The following is a 21,432-nucleotide window of genomic DNA, read 5'->3' as shown; positions in this document are numbered from 1 at the left end:
CAGATGTAGAGATGCTGACCATATATGGTCATGCCTGGGGGTGACAAACTAACTAACTGACGGGAAATGTACGTTTTCATAGTAAATGCGACCTGCGTTCGCAATTATTATTATTGTTAATATTGATGGAGTAATTGTATTTCATACAAATGTCAGAAATTAACTACCGTAATTCAGTCATAATCCTGTTGTAAAAGGCACACATTATGTGGATCTTCACTCTTTATGTTGTTCACTGCACCTGTACCCAACAGAACAGCCTAGTGTCGGCAGAGGACAAGCATCACCGCGCCAATGACCAGATATCGGAATTGAAAAGGTGAGTCAATCTGAGTGTTAATCTGGTTGTTCTGTTCTCGGGGTGATAATGAAACGTGATGAGTGTTAATCTAGTTGTTCTGTTCTCGGGGTGATAATGAAACGTGATGAGTGTTAATCTAGTTGTTCTGTTCTCGGGGTGATAATGAAACGAGATGAGTGTTAATCTGGTTGTTCTGTTCTCGGGGTGATAATGAAACGAGATGAGTGTTAATCTGGTTGTTCTGTTCTCGGGGTGATAATGAAACGAGATGAGTGTTAATCTAGTTGTTCTGTTCTCGGGGTGATAATGAAACGTGATGAGTGTTAATCTGGTTGTTCTGTTCTCGGGGTGATAATGAAACGTGATGAGTGTTAATCTGGTTGTTCTGTTCTCGGGGTGATAATGAAACGAGATGAGTGTTAATCTGGTTGTTCTGTTCTCGGGGTGATAATGAAACGTGATGAGTGTTATTTTGGTTGTTCTGTTCTCGGGGTGATAATGAAACGTGATGAGTGTTAATCTGGTTGTTCTGTTCTCGGGGTGATAATGAAACGTGATGAGTGTTAATCTAGTTGTTCTGTTCTCGGGGTGATAATGAAACGAGATGAGTGTTAATCTGGTTGTTCTGTTCTCGGGGTGATAATGAAACGAGATGAGTGTTAATCTGGTTGTTCTGTTCTCGGGGTGATAATGAAACGAGATGAGTGTTAATCTAGTTGTTCTGTTCTCGGGGTGATAATGAAACGTGATGAGTGTTAATCTGGTTGTTCTGTTCTCGGGGTGATAAGGAAACGTGATGAGTGTTAATCTGGTTGTTCTGTTCTCGGGGTGATAATGAAACGAGATGAGTGTTAATTTGGTTGTTCTGTTCTCGGGGTGATAATGAAACGAGATGAGTGTTTATCTGGTTGTTCTGTTCTCGGGGTGATAATGAAACGTGATGAGTGTTAATCTGGTTGTTCTGTTCTCGGGGTGATAAGGAAACGTGATGAGTGTTAATCTGGTTGTTCTGTTCTCGGGTGATAATGAAACGAGATGAGTGTTAATCTGGTTGTTCTGTTCTCGGGGTGATAATGAAACGAGATGAGTGTTAATCTGGTTGTTCTGTTCTCGGGGTGATAATGAAACGAGACGAGTGTTAATCTGGTTGTTCTGTTCTCGGGGTGATAATGAAACGAGACGAGTGTTAATCTGGTTGTTCGTTGTTCTGTTGTATTCTCAGGGTGATCTCCAAGCTGGAGTCTCAGGTCAAACAGCTGGAGCATGAGAACCAGGCCAGATCACGCCACCACGCCCCTCGTAACAGCACACAGCCCTCTGGGGCCGGGTAAGCATCAAGGATGTAAAAATGTATATTCACCTCCTGTATGGATTCCATAGAAGCCAGCATGTCTTCTGTCGTTCTATGGAAGCATGTTTCACAGCAAAAATAGCCGACCTACAAGCCGACCTACAACGCATTGAGAGCTTGTATTTTCAGATATTATATTAAGATTAGAGCATTTTAAGTGGCCAAACTAGCAATTACTGTATGTTCAGAAGCAACTTCGGTGTTGGATATTTCATATAAAGTCCTCAATCTGTGATTTCTTCACCTGGTTGGCACCTGGTTAGTATGTAGAACATACTAGAATAATATATTTTACATAGTGTGTTGTTTAGCAGACAACACTAGTGGGGCGGGGGGGGGGCTCCTTTCCTTTCACACCGTACAAATTGTACATTACGACTTGACCATACAAACATTTACAGTCGAAAATTTATTTATGATTTATGACACAATCAAGCAGTTTAAATTCATGGGAATTAATTATAATATGATGCAGTATATAATATGATCCAGTCTCGTCGTAGCTACTGTGCTATTGGGTGACACTATTTTGTCATTATAAAAAGTATATTTTGCTGTAGGTGTACATCATTATTATTTTGTAATTAGCAATGTTCGCGTATTGGACAATAAAGTATTTTTAACTTGTCGCCAGTCTTTTCCACCACCCTGACCTGCTACCGTCCCCAAGCAAACACCAGACGGAGGCAGACCCCGTCAGCGGTCTAAGGTCTCCTCGTCGACTAACCGACCAATCAGAGAGTGGCAGGAGGTCGCCGTTCGCTCAGACTAACCAATCGAACGGCTACAGGAGGTCACCATATCTGCAATGTGACCAATCAGCCGGCTCAGGAGGCTTGGTGGACTCATCGGGGGGTGGCAGCAATAGGAGGTAATGTTTCAGTAACGTTTCAGACAGTGTTGGAAACTAGCCGATCTACAAGCTCACAATGTGTACAATTGAGATATTAGTGTGAGCTTGTAGATCTTTTAGATCTAGATCTTTTTCTTCTTTTAGGTGTGAGCATTTAGAGCGAGATCAGGCAGAAACTGCCAGTCATATCCAGGAACTAGAGCGCAAAAATGTCACTAGAAGTTCATGACTCCAGGGGTACTAGGGCCCGACAAGCCAAGTGCTTCTCCCTAGCCCCTTTCTGACATTTGGACAAGCCTGTAGAACACTGACGCTTAAAATGATTCGCAGTCCATGTATGTCCAATATTCCCGAAAATTAAACTGAACAGCATTGAACTAAAGTGTTCAAATAACTGTAGTGGGGTAAAAAAAGAAGCTGTGAGATGTAGTGGAGCAGACGTATAAAGTATCAAAAAAGTGTACTGTAATGTAGTTACTGCAAGTGGAGATCTGCAAGCTCGATCCACTGAACACTGTCCGGACACAATGATTAATCCACCGACCTGCCATTCTGCAGGTGTTCATCGCCGCCAGACAAACTGCAGAGTCATCCTCAGGAACACGGTGGTGGTTCCGGGCTCCGAGAGGCCGGAAGGAGAGACAGATCCAGCAACCAGACCCCCATGCTGAGGGCTCTGATAGAGCTGGAGGAGACCAGGTCCACGCAGAGCCGAGCCCCCTGTAAGTGCACTTCCTCTACCCCCATTAAGACCTGGAACTCATCCGTGTGTCGACTTAGCTTTTAACCACTTTAACCATCATTTTAAACTTTTGCCGTTGAAAAATAGCAGATCCACAAGCTCATAGTGTGGCACCGAGTGCCGCGCTATGAGCTTGTAGACCTGCTATTTTTTGAAGAATGGTGAAAAGGTGTGCACATCGTTGAATATATATTCTTTCACAGCTTTGGAACAACATATTTTGAGATGGGGGGGTCTGTGGCCAAATACAGATCATTTTTGGGGTCCTTGACATGAAAAAGTTTGAGCACCACTGATAACAGAAACATAGGTTTTTCAGAAAACTACTGTTAAGAAGACATTTGTAGAATCTGGTCTCAGGTCTTAATGGGCTGGGATCCAAACACCACTTATCCATTATGATGGATGAAGTCCAGCCTAAACCCTCATATGGAATTGCTGCGTTTACGTTCACTGCTGACATAGTAACAATACGTTTTTCAGAAGACATTTTGTAGAATCGGCCTCAGGTTTATAAGACCTCGTCTACAATCTGTGTGGGTCTTCTCTCCGCAGGGGGGGGCACCCAGAGGACCACGGTGGGCCTTGTGGAACGCAAGCACAAGGAGCCCATCCAGGAGCAGGTGGGAGCGGACGCCTACGTGGACGAGCTCGTTAGAGGAAGCGCTGGACCCGAGCAAGGAGCGGCCAGAGCGGTCAGGTGTCGTCACGACGGACCAGAGAGGGCTTCAGCGACGCCCCTGAGACCCCAGAGGATCCTCTCTCCAGAGAGGGCTTCAGCGACGCACCTGAGACCCCAGAGGAGCCTCTCTCCAGAGAGGGCTTCAGCGACGCCCCTGAGACCCCAGAGGATCCTCTCTCCAGAGAGGGCTTCAGCGACGCACCTGAGACCCCAGAGGAGCCTCTCTCCAGAGAGGGCTTCAGCGACGCCCCTGAGACCCCAGAGGAGCCTATCTCCAGAGAGGGCTTCAGCGACGCCCCTGAGACCCCAGAGGAGCTTCTCTCCAGAGAGGGCTTCAGCGGCACCCCTGAAACCCCAAAGGAGCCTCTCTCCAGAGAGGGCTTCAGCGCAAGGTTATAATAGTTTTGGAATTTTCATTATAGTTTAGTTGTAGTTTGTTTTGACTTTTTTTTTTCTTCTTCTAATTCAGTTAGTTTTAATTTGTGTTTTACAGCGGGTTTGCTAGTTTTTGTTATTTATTTTTACGCTTAATTTATAGTTTTTAGTGTTCGTTTAGTTTTTTCATACTTTGGGTTTTTTGTTCAGGTGCAGGATTCAAATGTAAGTAGGCCTATTGTGTAATAAAAACTCAACAAAAGATACAATTTAAAAATATATATATTCTCTTAGTGTAGTAACAAGAAAAACTAAAACTAAGGGCATTTTGTCTATAATTTTAGTTAGTTTTGTGTAGTTTTTCTTTTCTTTTCGTACCGGTAATTATAGTCATTTAGTTCAGTTAACAGATTTTTTTCAATTTTAGTTTGGGTTATTCCGTTAGTTTTTGTTAACTATTATGACGCTTCTTCAGCAGCACTCCTGAGACCCCAGCGGAGCCTGTCTCCAGAAGGCCACAGATCGTCGTCTTTACCCCCGCATCACAGCCTGCCTCCAGCTACTCCGAGTATGTAAAACACCCCGCATCTCTCTCACTCTCTCTGTTCAGTAGTTTAAAATTCACGTGACATCACGCCTCGTGACACGCTCCATATATGTCCGTCTCCATATATGAAGACATGGAGAAGACTGGATCATCACCTAGATCATTTAATCAAATAATGGAGAAGCTTATTTTTTGAGGGGCGCTAGCTGCTAGCTAGAATCTAGCTGATCACGGAATTGAGATGATTTGATTAGCTGAGCAAAGCACGTATTGAGGATAATAATATAAAAATCACACTTGTGTCAAGTGAGGGGCGGTCTTATAATCGTACATCATCATGACGTAATGACGTCAATTTGCTCATACAAATTTAATATTTGTGTTAGGACAAAATAGCCAATTTGCTCAGACACACAGACACACATACATTCTCAATTCATTGTCGATGGCATTTAATGTTTGTGTTAGGACAAGAATATTCACTATAGCTGAATATAGGAGGGGCGCTCCTATATTCCTCAAAGTGAGGGCAGAAAAGTGAAGACGGAAAAGTGAGGACGCAAATTGTGACTGACCAGATGAGATGATGTATGATGATAAGAGCGCCCCTCACTTCACATGGGTGTGATTTATTTTTGTTATATCAATGAATCGGATGTGAAAAAAATAACATCTTTATAATCACCTATATTGATTAGTCTTAACCACTTAAGGGAATAGTTCACCCAATCTATCTATCAATTACACATCCCATGAAGCCTTGAATTCATGGAGTTTTCTTTTGTTTTTGTCACATTCCTTATACATTCACAATAATTTGAGTCTCAAATGGTCAATTAGACTACATCGATTTGTTCAGTTACCCCTACCTGACTGTTTCTAATATGACGATAGCACAGGGATTGGGCACAATGGTATTTCATCTTGATTTCTAACGCTTTATTATGCGTAGTTCAACGCGATGAAACCGTTCTAGAACGTTGCAGTGGTTTCACCTCGGCTCGTCGTGAACCTTAGGTCTGAACTAGGCTTTAGAATCATAAAAATAAGCTACTTTTGTTTTTGAATGTCATTTTTCCTTTGGTTTCTGTTGGGCAGCCAAGAGAGAAACTCTACTTATGCCTCTGTCTGCAAGATCCAGTCCCAAACGTTGTCCCACGGAGAACTACTCCACTGCACTTGGACAGCTGCCAAGACAGCAACACCTGCAGAAAAGGTGAGCCTCTCATAGTGTTGCTAACATTGGACACTACAAACTACAGTATTTGCAAACTCTGCTGCCTGCCTCCTCACCAGAGACCCAATCCTGAGACCACATCATACCGGTCCTCCGCAACCTTCACTGGCTCCCAGTCAAACACAGAATAGATTTAAAAATACTGCTCACCACCTACAGTACAATGCAAGTTTCCCCTACCTCTCTGACCTCCCCAAGACAAAACGACAAGTGAATCGAGCTTGTGGATCTGCTACATTTGATAATTTTGTGGAATGCTGTAATTTGATCAAGTAGGGTTTTCATTTACCAGACAACACAAAACTAGAATGACTCAGCCATAACTGCCATATGGGTTTTTATGCCGTTCAGACTATGGGTTTTACGGTTACAGTAAGTCTCCCATTGGCTTAGAGGCAGCCAATCATGAAAAATCACACCTGTGTGAAGTGAGTGGTGCAACTCCGTGTGAGGGGTCCCTGGGGGGTCCCCGGAAGTTCCAGACCCACAGGAACGCGGCCAGGGTGCCGGCCCAGTTCCGGCGAGCTGCCCCACGTCCGAAACGGTAGAGAAATGAGAGAGTTACCATGTTGGAGTCTCCGGGGGGTCCCCGGAACATCCAGACCGCCAGGAACGTGCCCAGGGGGCTGGGCTGATTCCGGCGAGCCGCCCCGCGTCCAAAACGGTTGAGAAATGACAGTTACTGTGTGGTGGTCCCCAGGGGGTCCCTCTACTGTACTGTACTGTCACACCCAAAATCATCATGTGTGTGTTAGGCTGTGCAACAATGACACTTGGTTGTGAAAACCAACCAAACGCAATTTTCGTGCTCAGACAGACCCAGCCAGGGACGGACACAGCCAGCCAGTCAGCCAGGGACAGACACACATAGCTACTTAATGGAGTGGTTGCACCACTCAAAAAGTGTCCACTAAGGTCGTCAGTACGGTCGCTAAAAAGTTCCAATATGGAGATGATAGGTTTCAGCCCTACAGCAATGATATCATGTCATATCTCTTTCTGCAGGTTAGATGTTCCACTAGATCAGAGACGTCATTCATTCCACAGTGCCAGCCCCAGGAAGAGACTCCACTTTACAGCATCAAGAAGAGATGAAGGTAATTACTGTAGTTCATTCCCTTTCTCAGTCAAAGAATAAGGCTGGATGGCCAAAACAAAGGGAAAAAATATTAAATTTTAAATATTGTTTTTCTTTCCTGCGAGGTCGTTGAGGCAGTCTGCTGGAGTGGGTTTCCACGTTTCTTTACTTTAAACCTAGGCGGAATTACTTTTTTTTATGCCGATTGGACTGTTATTTATCGCTGTGGTGAGAACTCTTGCTCAGTCTCTTGAGTATCTGCAGTGTGCTTTTTTTAGCCCTGTGGAATCACAGGCCAGCTGCTTGGCTTGAAACGTGCTGAATGCCACAAAGTATAGAGGGTATATGCGAATGCATAAAGTGAGTGTCAAATCGAGTGAGTTAAAGTGAGTTTAACTCCGTTTAATACAATCAGATAGGACTTTCCTTTTTGGATGTATGGGCTGTCAAGGCCAGAAAGTATTTTTTTGCCACTCAGTTCCCGCACGCACATACGGCCTCTATAGTATTACAGTGTTAATTTATACACTGTATGTCAGGGTTCCCCAATTAATTTTCCTCAAGGGCCATATTTTAACTAGGGCAGGGTTTCTCAACCTGTGGGTCGCGACCCCTCGGGGGGTCGCCAAAAGGGGTTTCCGCCCAAAATGGTTTAAGGTTATTGTAGCAGTCAATTTATATTGGGGGTCGGGAGTGGGCGGGGCGGGGGTCCCGAGACATTGCCAAAGCATTTCCGGGGGTCCCCGGCCAAAAACGTTGAGAACCCCTGATCTAACCAATGCATTAATTGCATTACATTTTTTTATCTAATCATTTCACAAATGAACTAACAACTAACAATGTCAACTTCCTTTTGATTTTACTATTTGATAGATGGATCCACACTTACTTACTTAATCCTCTTCGTGCTGGATAGCACATAAGGTCTTCACCAACGAACGCCAATGCTGTCTGTCTTCTGCCCAATGTTGCAATTGGCCACCCCAACTCTTTCATTTCTCTCTCCACTGATCTTCTCCAGGTCTCTTTGGGCCTGCCTCTTTTTCTTTTCCCAGGTGGTGTCCATCTCATGGCTACCCTCTCATGGCACTTGGGTCCATTCTGCAAACATGTCCAATCCACATCCACCTTCTGAACTTGATCACATTTGACAGTGGGGTCATGCCTGTTCTCCTGTACAGGTCTTCATTGGAGACTGTCGTGGGCCACAGATAGGGCTTTAAATCCGATATTTTCAAACCGTAAAATCAACAGGAAGATGATTATATATATATATATATATATATATATATATATATATATATATATATATATATATATATATATGATGCATGAATGTAAGATTGTGGCCTTTCCTCCCCATGCAGACTTGCTTCAGTCGTGCAGTTTATCAGCTGACTTCTCTGGCAGTGTCAACCCCACTGACACCAACTCCCAGCTGGGCTGGGTTGAGCAGGGGGCAGGTAGGCACCGTAGGCCTTTCACAATGTATTATGAGTGACACTGTTGTCATTTTTTTAAACGGCCCTACGTGTCATTGTGGTGTCAGCCCACCAGGGGGTGGTGCTGGGCAGTGGACGGGAGCTGCTGGACTCATGTGAGGAGTTGCTCCTCCCGGCCAGACTCCACTCGCTGGCTGATGCTGAGAGGCTGCTGGATGAGCTCACACAGGAGAAGCTGCAGGTAAAGGCCTATTCATGCTCCTGTTTGAGGTGATAGCTTATCACCGCGGTATAGTTTTATAAAGGTTAGGAAACTATCAGCTATCACCGCGGACCCCGGCACATCTCTTTGTTTTTACTGTCCGACAAGCCCTTCCACTCTGGGCTATCACCTCGTTCACTGATTGGTCTAGAAGTTGGTTGGGCGGTCCCCTTGGTTTTGCATGCACAGGGGGGTTTTCGTATCTGGGGTTTATGCTTAAGGACATCACCGCAAGTATGATGGCCTCGACTCATTACCACCGTTTTAGTTAAATAGGTGATAACCTAATCACCTAAAACTGGAGTATGTATGAGCCTTAAGAGTTATTATTAAAATTATCAATTTTTCTCAGGAGTTCTCAATATCATCATCATAATATGATATTTATTTATTAGGCCAAAGACCCCCATTAACTCTGACAAATACAGAGTTCCATACAAATAAAGAGTTCCATACCAGTGTTGTTTTCGAACTTTTCGTCGACTAAAAACATCTAAACATCGACCATACTCGAGTCGTGACCCATACAAATTGGTCTGTGACCCACAAATAGGTCCCGACCCACCATTTGGGAAACCGTGAAGCGGAGCATTCAATTTCGAAAAGATGTTACGTCAAGTTGATGTTTGTGCCCGACAGCAACGACATTATCTGTCCTGTGTGTGCTGAACAGATTGAAGCAGCTCTGAGCCGGATCCCAGGGGCTGGAAGCAGAGTGAGTTTACAGAACCGCTTAGATGAGGTAAGAGCTCAGGGGAACGCTCACATTTGCAATCGTCTCTCAAGACAGATTCAGAGTTGTCGTTATTAGGTAGTGTTGATTTCATTGACTAAAACTTTTTTCACTGAGAAAAACCAAATAAAAACTAACCTATGATGACTAAGGTCGCCTTTCTGATGCGGATCAAACAATCACATTCTAGTTCGCCAAAAAACAGGAGTTTCGCTTCGCTTCCAAGCGCACCTGACTTTGATTGACTGCAGGTGTGAATGCAGTCCGCATCAAATAAAGGAAATGAAATGTGAGCATGAGGAGTAAACACAGTTTAGAGGGCATATTTTACGCAGCGCAAATATGGTCAGACGAGCACATTAATCAATTGCTTAAGGAAACATTAAAAACACTGCAGTGTACAGAATATTGTCTGTCTGTGTATGGAGCGCTGTCACTGTGTGTGGGGATCCGAGTGGGGACTTTCTTCATCTTGTTTAAATAGCCTACTTCAAAATTAAACACATTGCACAGCATGATCTATAAACTGTAGCTAACATGGCATATGCATAATAATTTCATATGATGATTGGATCATCTATGGGAGTAGGCTACATATTCGTCGGATAATTCATTGTTGCGCTCCCGTCTCCGCTGTGCCTCCGCAATGTGCCCAAAAGAACATGCACGCACGCACGCGCGCACACACACACACACACACACACACACACACACACACACACACACACACACACACACACGTCCTAACTATAACTCGAAGTATAATTTTAACACCATAGATTTCACTGTGTAGTTTATGAATTTAACACATGGGTGACCATAGATGAGTGGTTAGTGAGCCCACCTGGAGAGCAGGAGGCACATGGTTGTCCCAGGTACGATGTGTGTTCCTGAGCAAGATTCTTAACCCATAATTGCTCCCCGAGCGCCGTAGAATGACTGCTCCACTGCTCCTAGTTGTTATAGGATGGGTAAATGAAATCACTGCTCCTAGTTATAGGTTGGGTAAAATGCAGAGGATGAATTTCACCTATGTGCATATATACTATATATACATATAATGTGACAAAAACCACACCAAAAGGGGCACAGCTGGCGCAGTTGGTAGCGCTGTCGCCTCACAGCTAGAAGGTTGAGTTCGATTCCCGCTGGGGGCGCTGTAAATGCTGGAGGCGTGTTCTGTCCGCGTCATCAGTGCCCACACCCTAAGTTGGGTTGGCATGTTCTCCCCATGTCCCCTAGGGTAGGTACCCTCACAGAAAACATACAGTAATCCTGGTCTCTAAACTGCCTCCCCCTGGCCAGTTGGACGTGATACGTCCAACTGGGGAAACTCCCCCCCCCTGTCAGGTGAAAAGAAGCGGCTTGGACTCCTCATGCATTGAAGGAAACATGTCAGTCTGTTGCTCTCCCCAGGTTGGCAGAGGAAGTATAGCGCCCAGGATTACATTAGATAATTGACACTTTGTGAAAAAATGCGTTGCAAAATTGTGGGATTAAAAAAAAAGGAAGTGGGGAGTATTCTACTAGCTATCTCTTTATTCTATTCTAACATGGGAGCACCACCGGTAGAGGAGGGCTGAAGGAGAGTGAACGGCCGACATCCGCTCTCACAGGAAATTGGGCGATGCCTCCAGTGGCAAATGAATAGGAAAAATACATTTCTTTCCGATGAGTTCCCAGATTGCATTTGCAGTAGCCTCGGAAACACAGACGTTTTTTATTTCCAGGGAGAAAAACAAAGTCTGGGGCCGAGTCCACTTCAATTTGGCATACAGTAGCGCAAACGTCGTTCACTCTCTGCTGATTTCTGATCGTCTGCACCTTTGTTAAATTGACGCACACTACACTCACACACTCCTGTCGCTCTAATTAATTAGTCTCATGTCACGCAGCTGCGCCTAGTTTCTCGCTGCCTATGCCATAAAAAGCATAGGTGAGTTCCAGTCTACATTTGCAGAGACCACCATTGACCAATAATTTGAATTTCCACGTATATTGATTTGAAGACAAGAAATAAATACACACGACTGTAATACTTCCTACATTATTTACAATTTTAGCATTTAGCAGGCGCTCTTAATCCAGAGCGATTTTCAGGAAGCAAGAACAACACATGGCACTACATCAAATGCATAGAAATAGTCATCAAGAATCATAAGCAAGCTAAGAGCCTAACATCCATCTAACAGTAGAATATCTATACAATGAAACTATGAGTATACACACTATAGAGTGCTATATCTACATAATATGCTATCTAAATTACATACATTTAGCCTTTTGCCTTAGCCTTTCCTAAAATAAAGCTAGGTGGCTTAATTGTTTCATCTTAAACGGACAATGCTTCCACAGGTGGCCTTAGAGAATCGTCTGGAGAGAGTAAATCGTGAGCTGGGTTCCATACGCATGACTCTGAAGAGATTCCACGTTCTGCGCTCCTCCGCCAACGTATAGCAATGTCTGTCTGTCTTTTCTACGTTATGTTCCACGTACTGCGTTTTGGCCGTCCCCACCGAGCACGATGACTCTTAACTATAATGATCGTTGAGTGAGCATCCACTGCCACTAATTAAATTAAAATGTATTATTGTGCCAAATAAGTTGTCTCAAGACACTTTAGTTTACGTATAGAGCAGAACCCCAATGTTTTCCCCACTGCCCTCAGGCAGAAACAGGCTCTAATTTATTATCTGCCATCCACTTGAGTTAGAATAATGTTTTAAACCAGTGGTTCCCAAACTTTTCAGCCCGTGACCGAAACTACTGAAAATAGAAGATCTACAAGCTCACAACTTCTTAAACTAACTTTTCTAATTCATGAAAAATCTTTTACTTCGGTATTAATGAATGAAAACTTTAGCTTTTTAGGGGAATGTTTTTTTTTGGGAACCAGTGTTTTAAAATATATGGTTATAGTTATGATGCTTGGTGTGGATGATTTTTGCTTAGTTGTGCGCAGGCGTCGATCATGCGTCACTCTACAAGCTCACAATGCGTCAATGCGACATGTTGTGAGCTTGTAGATCTGCTATTTCCGTCTGGCATGCAACTAAGTATAAATTAAGCAATAGTTTTATATGCAGCACAGATTGTTTTTCAGTCCTCTGTATTATAGATTGTCTGTAAAAGAAGTCCATGGTATCTTTTGATACATATTATTATTACTCGGGGATATTTTTTATATGTTGGAAAGATATCACAATTTTTGGAGTATATTTTAGTAATACACAGATTTGTACAGTCGTTTACTTTTGTAATCACTATTTAATATTAAATGTTTTATTGGCCATTTTCAGGTTGACAATGTATGTTTCAGTTTAAACATGAATGATAAATAACTATCTAGCAGACATCCGATCCACCTGAAAAATAAAACTGCCATTTCAGTTTTGAGTAAACATTGTCATTGACATTGTTTTTATTTAATGTTTTTATACTTAAGTTTGTTACTTTATTGTGCATTTTAAAATATTTTTATTGGTATAAATCTACATTTTTACCGTTTTGTCCAAATGACTTGAAAAGAACCTACTTGAATTAAATTGCCTTTTTTATGTTTTTTGTTTTTTTCATCCACTTTACATTCCATGTCTTAGCTCTATATTCCAAATCAAAGAGAATTTGCAAAAGTTCTGAACCCTCTTGATTTCTATCAGAACCATTTGTAAAATCTAAACCAGCACACGTTTTCAATAGACACAAATAGCATAACTTCTGATAATGCTTATAGACATGCATGGCGTTTTTTGCACCGTTTAATTTGGCCATGCACTTTTCCAGGCACTTTGCTATTACTTACTTGATGTGACTTTCACTGGAATGATAATATTGTTCTGAACCAATAAACCAAGCCTTTAGATAACTGCAAGTGCAATCATTGGTCTGTTTCTTTGTGGAAAAACTACTGAACTGACTACTATTAGCTGGCGTTGAGTCTTGCTCAACACAAGGGTTTGCACCATTTTTGATAACTAGACCTGTACGTGCCCATCGCAGTCGGCCACCGGCCTACTTGGGAACGATGCAACTTGGGAACCTAATGATATATATGTTGTCATAGACGTTTTAACTGTCAGCCGGTGTCCTGCGTGTGCCTGTGTGTGAAGACTTCAAACTGACTGGGAACAATGTACTTGGCAATCAATTCGGCCCACTGGCAGAGCCTGATTGGTTGAGCCTCAATTGGCTGAGGCAGAGGCTGGAAATTGCACAGGTGAAAGGAGTTTGCCTCATTAGGCCCACTGGCAGGCCTGACCAGAGCCTTTTGTGGTGGTTCTGGAGAACCGTGGGTCCGACCGACTCGATACCTGGCACTGCACTCCCTGTGGAGGTGTGGAACGCGTGTGTCGAATGTGAAGTCGGTGGGACAAACGGTACTCGAGTTACGTGCATTACAACCGTAAACACACGTACGCACGCAGAGACGGCGCATTATATAGTAGATTAGGTTTCAATAATCTGGGGGCTGTACGCTGTCTCTGGTGCTGAAGTTTCAACACAGCCAAATTGAGCCAACCATAGGGATGTACGCTGTCCATGGTTCTGAATTCTCCCCTCGGGCCTCTTTGTGGTCAACAGTAGTGGAAAAAAGTACTCAAATGTTTTACCTACAGTAAGTAAAGTACCATTGTACTGAAAATATCACCAAACTCTTGCCAACAAATGGAAAGACCTTTCTAAAAACAAAGTATACATTTCGTGATATAATGAACCTTGAGTGTTCTCTACACTATTTTCTGTATAAGAAAATACAAACTATGTACAGGCTTTATAAATAGTTTAACAAAAAATGTGTAATTACAAATTCATTGTGTCCTTAAACAACAACTACAGCAGATTTGAGATGGCCGAGTATAAGCAACACAGCTGTAACAAACTAAATTATGAGTGTGGTCCTCCTGAGATTAACGACTGGCCCTGCTTGGCTCTGCTCCCCACTGCACCTCCTAGTCCCTCCAAACACTGTGCTACAAATGCACTCTGGTACACTTTGGAAAGCCAGTCCTACAGATCAGCCACACTCAGCTCAACCACTTCGAAAGCAGAAAACACTTTCTATAGTGTTCCATCCCGGTGACTATCTGTCAGAGTCTGGTTCGTTTATGGTATCATTTACAACAAGAGTTGTGCTGTTGGTGCTGCCACTCCACAGTTATGGTTCCTTCTCTGGTCTTTAACAGTTGAAATGGTCAGACAAACTGGACTGCTTTTTACTGTAGGTCTTGCAGAGAGCATTACAAAATGAGCAGGGCTTATCGAGCATAGGGAAGTAGCAGTATTAGATAAAATCTGTCACACACGTACAAAAGTAATAAGCCAAATCACTCAAAATATCAACAAATGCCAACGGATGGAAAGACCTTTTCTAAAGACAAAGTATACATTTCGTGATATAATTAACCTTGAGTGTTGTCCACATTGTTTTCTCTAGAAGAAAATACAAACTATGTACAGGCTTTATACATTGTTTAACAAAAAATATATAGAAGTATTAAAAATAAAAATAAATATATATATATAGAAATGTAATAAACAAATTAATTGTGTCCTTTAAAACATTAACCCGGGTGTCCCTATTTTGAGGGCACTGGCAAGTCAATTTTAACAGTATTTGTACTTTACTTGAGTATTTCCAATACTACTACTTCTACTCCACTACATCTCAGATCTAAACATTGTACTTTTACTCCACTACATTTATTTGAAAACTTAGTTACTTTGTAGATTTGGATTTGGATTAAAAAAATAAATTCTCAACCTGAAAACCATGGGAACAGCGCCACGTAGTGGACAAGGTGAGGACGCACAGACTACTAGTGCAGTTATCAGGATTACATGATGATGATGTGTATGCGCGCAGGTGCGCAGTAGTGGCGTATGGGAGAAGTTGGTCCCGACTCCCTAATGATTATCAAACGGGCTGCGAACAACCATATGGCAGGGTGAGTGATGGCCAGTAGCCACTGTTCTTTCGAGAAGCCATGACTACCGTACAATTCAGAAGTTTAATATTACTGAGGCATGCAACAAGGAGGAATGACACACGTCCAAATGAAGCAGCAGCGTGGTAAAGCTATAATATTTCCCCGTGAATGTGGGTGTGCATGTGTGTGTTCATGGTTTTGTACAGTACAGCTAGCTCATTACATGTTAATTATACTAATTAAGAAAAGGTTCCATGATTGCACCATGGTAACGGGTGCATTTCTTCACGCACGATTTGACTCTTAGATCACTGTTCTAACTAAGATAACTAGAATTATTGCCATTTCCAGTTTTAATATGCTATATATGGGCAATGAGTGTGCATTTTATTCTGTGTTTTTTGTTTATTTATGATGAAAAACAAGACATCTCAATCTCATAACATTATCTCTGGAATCAATCAATCAATCAAAAATGCAACTCTGCCAACATGTTGTAGTTCGCAGTGCAAATGTACTCCATTGGGGAGCGCTGTTTCCCTTGATCGACGTCCACTATGCCCTGTGTTCTGCACTGGTTGGTAGACGGCAGTATAATATACCGGTAGTGAGCTTGTTTGTAGCTCGTCTATTTTCATCGTTAAGTTAAAAGCTACGTGACGTGGGGAACCAATAGAAAACAATAACTACACTGCACTGAACAGCAGTATTTTTTGATGATTGATCATACAAGAAGCGGTATGTGGGTAGCCTATACGCACGCACCACTAGCAGGACACCCGTTCAAAGCTTAGGCTATACATTCATCGATTTTCCTCTCTTTTATATGTGAACCCTAGCTGCATGGTGGTTGTGAAATCACATCCTGAACAATAATGCATATAATGCATTCCGGTGGAAACCCACCCTAAAATGTAATACAAGATTGCTGTCACGTCGTGTGATGCATTTTCGCAGGTGAGTGAGTAGTGGATGGGTTGTGTCGCTGCCGCATAATAATAAATATTAACCTATAAACCAAAGAATGAGACATTGAGAAAATGTACACAGGGCCTATTGGGATTTAATTTTGTCCTCACACTTTTTTTGAATGAGAGGTGTTGCTATTCTTTAGCTGCAATACTATAGGCTAATCACATTCTGACTGTTATCATGGGAGAAAACGTAGCCTGCAGATATACAGTAATTGCTCCTATACATAGGCCTACAGCCTTTAATTGGTTTCAAACAATCCAAATGCTAAATGGATGAATTGATTGATTAATTGATTGCCATTGTTGTTTCTGTCAAAAGGACAAAAGGCATAGCAAGATTGTTGTCCTATGTGCCCAGTTCATTTCAGAACACTCAAAATGTGAATTTCACATATGTGGGTCATAAAACAATACATTTTAGGAATGAAGATGTGAACCAATCTGCCCTCTGCATACATTGTTACTTTTCGCCCATCACTTCCCTCTATATACCAGTGGTTTTCAACCTTTTTCACACCAAGCAGTGTTGTTTTTGGCAGCAAATTTCTATTTTAGTTTTAGTCATAGTCTCTTGAATAGTTTCCATTTAGTTTTAGTCACATTTTAGTCACCTGGAATGTTTTACTGTTTAGTCTAGTTTTAGTCGACTAAATGTCATGAGATTTTAGTCGACTAAATCTACGGTTGATTTAGTCGACTAAAATGTATTTTGGCGGGCCTCGATGCCGTCATAATGGCTGATTTTACACATGCTGAAAATAGCCGATCTACAAGCTCACAACGCGTCGCAGCGCGACGCGTTGTGAGCTTGTAGATCGGCTATTTTCAGACTTGAAAATAGTCTGAAATGACTTATGACTTATACTGAATTACTCATACTGGATCTCTTGTCCACTAGTCCCTTCCTAACATTTTAGTCTAGTTTTTATTTGTTGACGAAATTGTCAATATATTTAGTCTTAGTTTTAGTCATCATAGCTTAGTTCTCATTTAGTTTCCATTTAGTTTTCGTCAGTGAAAAAATGTAGTCGACGAACATTTTTCGTCTTAGTTTTAGTCGACGAAAACAACACTGACACCAAGGCCCATTAATTTGGCATTTGGACCACCTGGAACCCCCTCAAGGACCACTGGTGGTCCCTGGACCACTTGTTGAAAACCACTGCTCTATACCGGCAGTCGTCGAAGCGTGGTCGTGTTAACCTGCAGAAACACACTGCCCTCTCTGTCTTGAATAAAGTCATTGCCAAGGAGCTACTGTCACTGTACCTTTACATAATCGGTATAATTCTTTGCACAATCCACACAGAAAAAGGCCTGTTTTAATTCCAGCCCAAAAAAAACCACTTATCTGTTGCATATCGGTTATCTGTGATTGTCCCCTCTATAAAATCGCCGATCGGTTATCGGTATTGGTCACAAAAATCCATATCGGTCGGGCCCTATTTGTTTGGTTAGACAGTGATGTTTTTAGGTCTACCAAACTGTGTTAACACACAGTGAAATCACCAAGATACTGAACAGCCAGAGGGCAGTGTGTTTCTGTAAACATACACTACTCCAGTGGCTGATAACTGCCGGTGGCATAGATGGAGGGAAATTATGGTTATTTAAAAAGTGTTATATTGTTTTGTTTCGCTAAGAATTTAAGCCATTGTTTCTCAACGTTGTGTCCGGGAACTACCAGGGCTTATCTGAGATAATCGCAATTATTTTGTCATCGTTTCCACGTTGAAAATGTTATATAGCTGATCTACAAGCTTACAATACAAGCTTACAATGCGTGAAGCTTATTAGTGTGACAATTAATCGTCCACTTAAATGTGTAATGGTGACAGGCTAGCCCTGATCTGGACCACTGTGTATGAAATGGACCCCGTATCAGTCTTCTTTCGGGACGAGTCTGTTTGATTGTCATGTGTATCACATGGAACTGAATGAAGATGGAAGCCCCGGCGATCAGATTATCAGAGACAAAATGATTAGGTTTGCTTTTAATGAATGCTGTTAGGAAGCAGCCTGTGCAGAAAGAATGAGTCACTGTATTGATCGCCCCCTCCCTCCCCTTCCTTCACCCGTTCTCGCTGTCCCGCAAGCTCGTTTCCAACCATATGCTCTCCCTACCCCTCCCCCTGTCTTTTCCATCCATCCATTAGGATGTAGAGCATCCGCTTGGCAACTGGACGGTTTCCAGTTCGATCCCAGGCTCCCCCAGAGTTAGTGTCGAAGTGTCCTTGAGCAAGACGCTCAACCCCTAATTGCTCCCGATGAGCAGGTTGGTGCTTTGCATCAACATCCACACTGGCCATTAAATCGTGGCCATTATCGCCGAGACGATACAATTTCTCCACGATATGCCTTTTCAGAGATATTTCTATTTCTTTTCTTCGATTCTATACCTTAATTTATACTAATGTAGAACGACGGTTTCGTTAGCCCAAATGAATACGTATTTTGGTCTAAATGGTCTGTTACTCCTTTTTCTTTTAGTTTTTGTTACCTTGTAGGTTGTTGTATGTTAAAGGACCACTTCACCACTTTTCAACATCTCTTCATATAATTGGTCCTCACTAATGTTCATGATAAAACACCACCATTTTTTTCCTACTCAGTCTGTGTGTCATAGGAGGGCTTTGGGCAGTTCGGACACCCGTCCACCAGTGACATCATCATTAGGCAGATTTTTTTTAAACAAGAATTGTTTTAAAATATATTTAGATTTTTATTATCGTGAGAACGATGACTTCAACTTTTGCATTGCAACTTTTCAGGAAAAGAAAGCCTGCAGTTTCTATTAGCTTGGATTCACCATTGATGATGTCACTGGTAGACGGGTTTCTGAACTGCCCACAGCCTTCCTATGAGATACAGACTGAGTAGGAAAAAATGGTGGTGTTCTATCATGAACATTAGTGAGGACCAATTATATGAAGAGATGTTGAAAAGTGGTGAAGTGGTCCTTTAAGTAACTTGAAAAATAACCATAACAAATATTGTGTATTGTGATACTGCTTGAAATGTTTCCATATGATGGACCTCCCATAGAGAACCCCCCATTAGAACAAACCCTCCATCCTTCTCTCTCTCTACCCTTCAGTCACGCTGTGTCTCATATTTCCTCACATCTCTCTTCTTCACTGGGCTTCCCCGTCATCTCTCCTCTTTCCTTCCACTACTCGCCCTCCCTTCATTCTCTCCATCCAAACGTGTGTGGGGGGGGGGGGGGGGCAACTTTGGACGTCTTTTTCTGTAAAGTTGCTTGTAATATTGGTAGTTGCGAGTTGTGTTTTGTATTTTTGGGCTTGTTTGCTTATTTGGGCTTATTTCCTAATGTCATTTAAACCAGTGATTCTCTCACACATTTCCATGTCAAGGACCCCCAGAATAATGTATTTGTCCAAGGACCCTACACCCCTGTACATCTAAACTATTTGGTGCCAGTGACCCCCCCCCCCCCCCCCATACCAGATTTGTGCTGTTAAAATGTTTCAAAAATATTTCAAATTTGTCACATTCTTCCAAGATATTGTTTTGAAAATGGCAGATCCACAAGCTCACAACGTGTCGCATCGCGATGCGTCGTGAGCTTGTAGGTCTACTATTTTCAAATAGCCCAGTCGCTTCTTTTGTGCTTGTTTTCATAGACCTGGCTGCTTATTTCTTTCACACAATCTGCAACGGCAACAATGGCGTGGGGGGGAGAGAGACCAACCGCTGCATACCAATAACAGCGTGACTCGATCGTGTGTGTGTGTGTGTGTGTGTGTGTGTGTGTGTGTGTGTGTGTGTGTGTGTGTGTGTGTGTGTGTGTGTGTGTGTGTGTGTGTGTGTGTGTGTGTGTGTGTGTGTGTGTGTGTGTGTGTGTGTGTGTGTGTGTGTGTGTGAAGGGGCGGTGGGCTCTGATGGTGATGCCACGTCATAGCGTGCGTGGAATCTATTTTTAGCAGGGTAAACAGAGGGATTCCAGCCCCACTGCTCCGCTCGTGGCCAAAGACAGCCTGATTTATATGCTGTGCCGAAAATAGCCTATCTACAGTAATAGCCAGTCGAGTCGACTCTAATTGGTGATTGGTGACACACGTGTGTGTGATGTCAGGCATGAATGAATGAAGGAATCTTACCACTTCACTGCTGCTCTGAAAATCAACGAGGCACTCTCTGCCTTTCATTCATTCTTAATGACTGTTATATGCACCGTCGTACAACAAAGTATAAACAAAGCTTCATTTTCGACTCCCTTCTCTTTCATTCACTGTAGGAAACAAAACTGCACTTTTAATATTTGCATTTTCATTACTGCTGTGAAGGAAGTAGGGGGGGGAAAACATCTAAACAGTTGATAGAAGAATAATTCTTTAAAGGGGCATTCCACTCATTTTCAACATTTTACTATGTCATTAATATACCTTAGAGCTGTTATGTGAAAATAATAAAAAGGTCCCCCCATTCTATGTTTCCTAGAACTGGAGGTCTGAAAAAAATCATTAACATGGTGAAACACATCTTGATGATGTCATCAAGATGTGTTTCACCATGTTAATGATTCTTTTCATAATTACAGTTCTAGGAAACACAGAATGGGGGGACCTTTTTATTATTTCCACATAACAGCTCTAAGGTATATTAATGACATAGTAAAATGTTGAAAATGAGTGGAATGCCCCTTTAACCACTTAAACCCCATAGGCCTACTTAGTTAACCGTATTCCCAAGGCTCGTACAACCCATCGCCGTTTGCACTGCATTATATCAAATATATTCACCAAAGAAATCTGCTACATTTGCTGAACGTTGGCCCCGGGAATAGCTGATGCCAAAGGTGTGACCGTGCATCCATTTTCCCAGCACCAATTAACAGAGTGATATTCCCATGGGACAATGAGGTTAGGTAATTGCTGTAAGAATGTAAAGCCGCCACGGTGGACCGA

At 42.4% G+C, this 21,432-nt stretch overlaps 2 protein-coding genes across 6 annotated transcripts in view; both read left to right on the top strand.

The window, feature by feature from the left end:
- mphosph9 (M-phase phosphoprotein 9) overlaps window positions 1-13,474 on the top strand; it is a 31,940-nt gene extending 18,466 nt beyond the window's left edge. For 4 of the 5 annotated variants that reach the window (XM_079524898.1, XM_079524895.1, XM_079524897.1 and 1 more), the window contains exons 17-28: window positions 255-319; window positions 1,524-1,628; window positions 2,287-2,523; window positions 3,064-3,227; window positions 3,803-4,321; window positions 4,780-4,872; window positions 5,950-6,067; window positions 7,094-7,185; window positions 8,534-8,629; window positions 8,716-8,849; window positions 9,544-9,612; window positions 11,959-13,474. In XM_079524898.1, coding sequence (XP_079381024.1) covers window positions 255-319; window positions 1,524-1,628; window positions 2,287-2,523; window positions 3,064-3,227; window positions 3,803-4,321; window positions 4,780-4,872; window positions 5,950-6,067; window positions 7,094-7,185; window positions 8,534-8,629; window positions 8,716-8,849; window positions 9,544-9,612; window positions 11,959-12,060 — 1,794 coding nt within the window. In that variant the 3' untranslated portion in view covers window positions 12,061-13,474. The remainder of the gene's footprint in view (window positions 1-254; window positions 320-1,523; window positions 1,629-2,286; window positions 2,524-3,063; window positions 3,228-3,802; window positions 4,322-4,779; window positions 4,873-5,949; window positions 6,068-7,093; window positions 7,186-8,533; window positions 8,630-8,715; window positions 8,850-9,543; window positions 9,613-11,958) is intronic. The other variant, XM_079524896.1, reaches the window with a different exon arrangement.
- A 2,172-nt stretch (window positions 13,475-15,646) lies between these two features.
- Window positions 15,647-21,432, top strand: part of pitpnm2 (phosphatidylinositol transfer protein, membrane-associated 2) — a gene marked incomplete at its 3' end in the record, with an annotated part of 93,646 nt that continues 87,860 nt past the window's right edge. The window contains exon 1 of the mRNA XM_079525149.1: window positions 15,647-15,673. The remainder of the gene's footprint in view (window positions 15,674-21,432) is intronic.

This window comes from Electrona antarctica, assembly GCF_951216825.1.
Source record: "Electrona antarctica genome assembly, chromosome: 16".
Lineage (NCBI taxonomy): Eukaryota > Metazoa > Chordata > Actinopteri > Myctophiformes > Myctophidae > Electrona > Electrona antarctica.
Note: the sequence above shows the minus strand (reverse complement) of the source record. Positions and strands in the feature narration are given on the sequence as shown.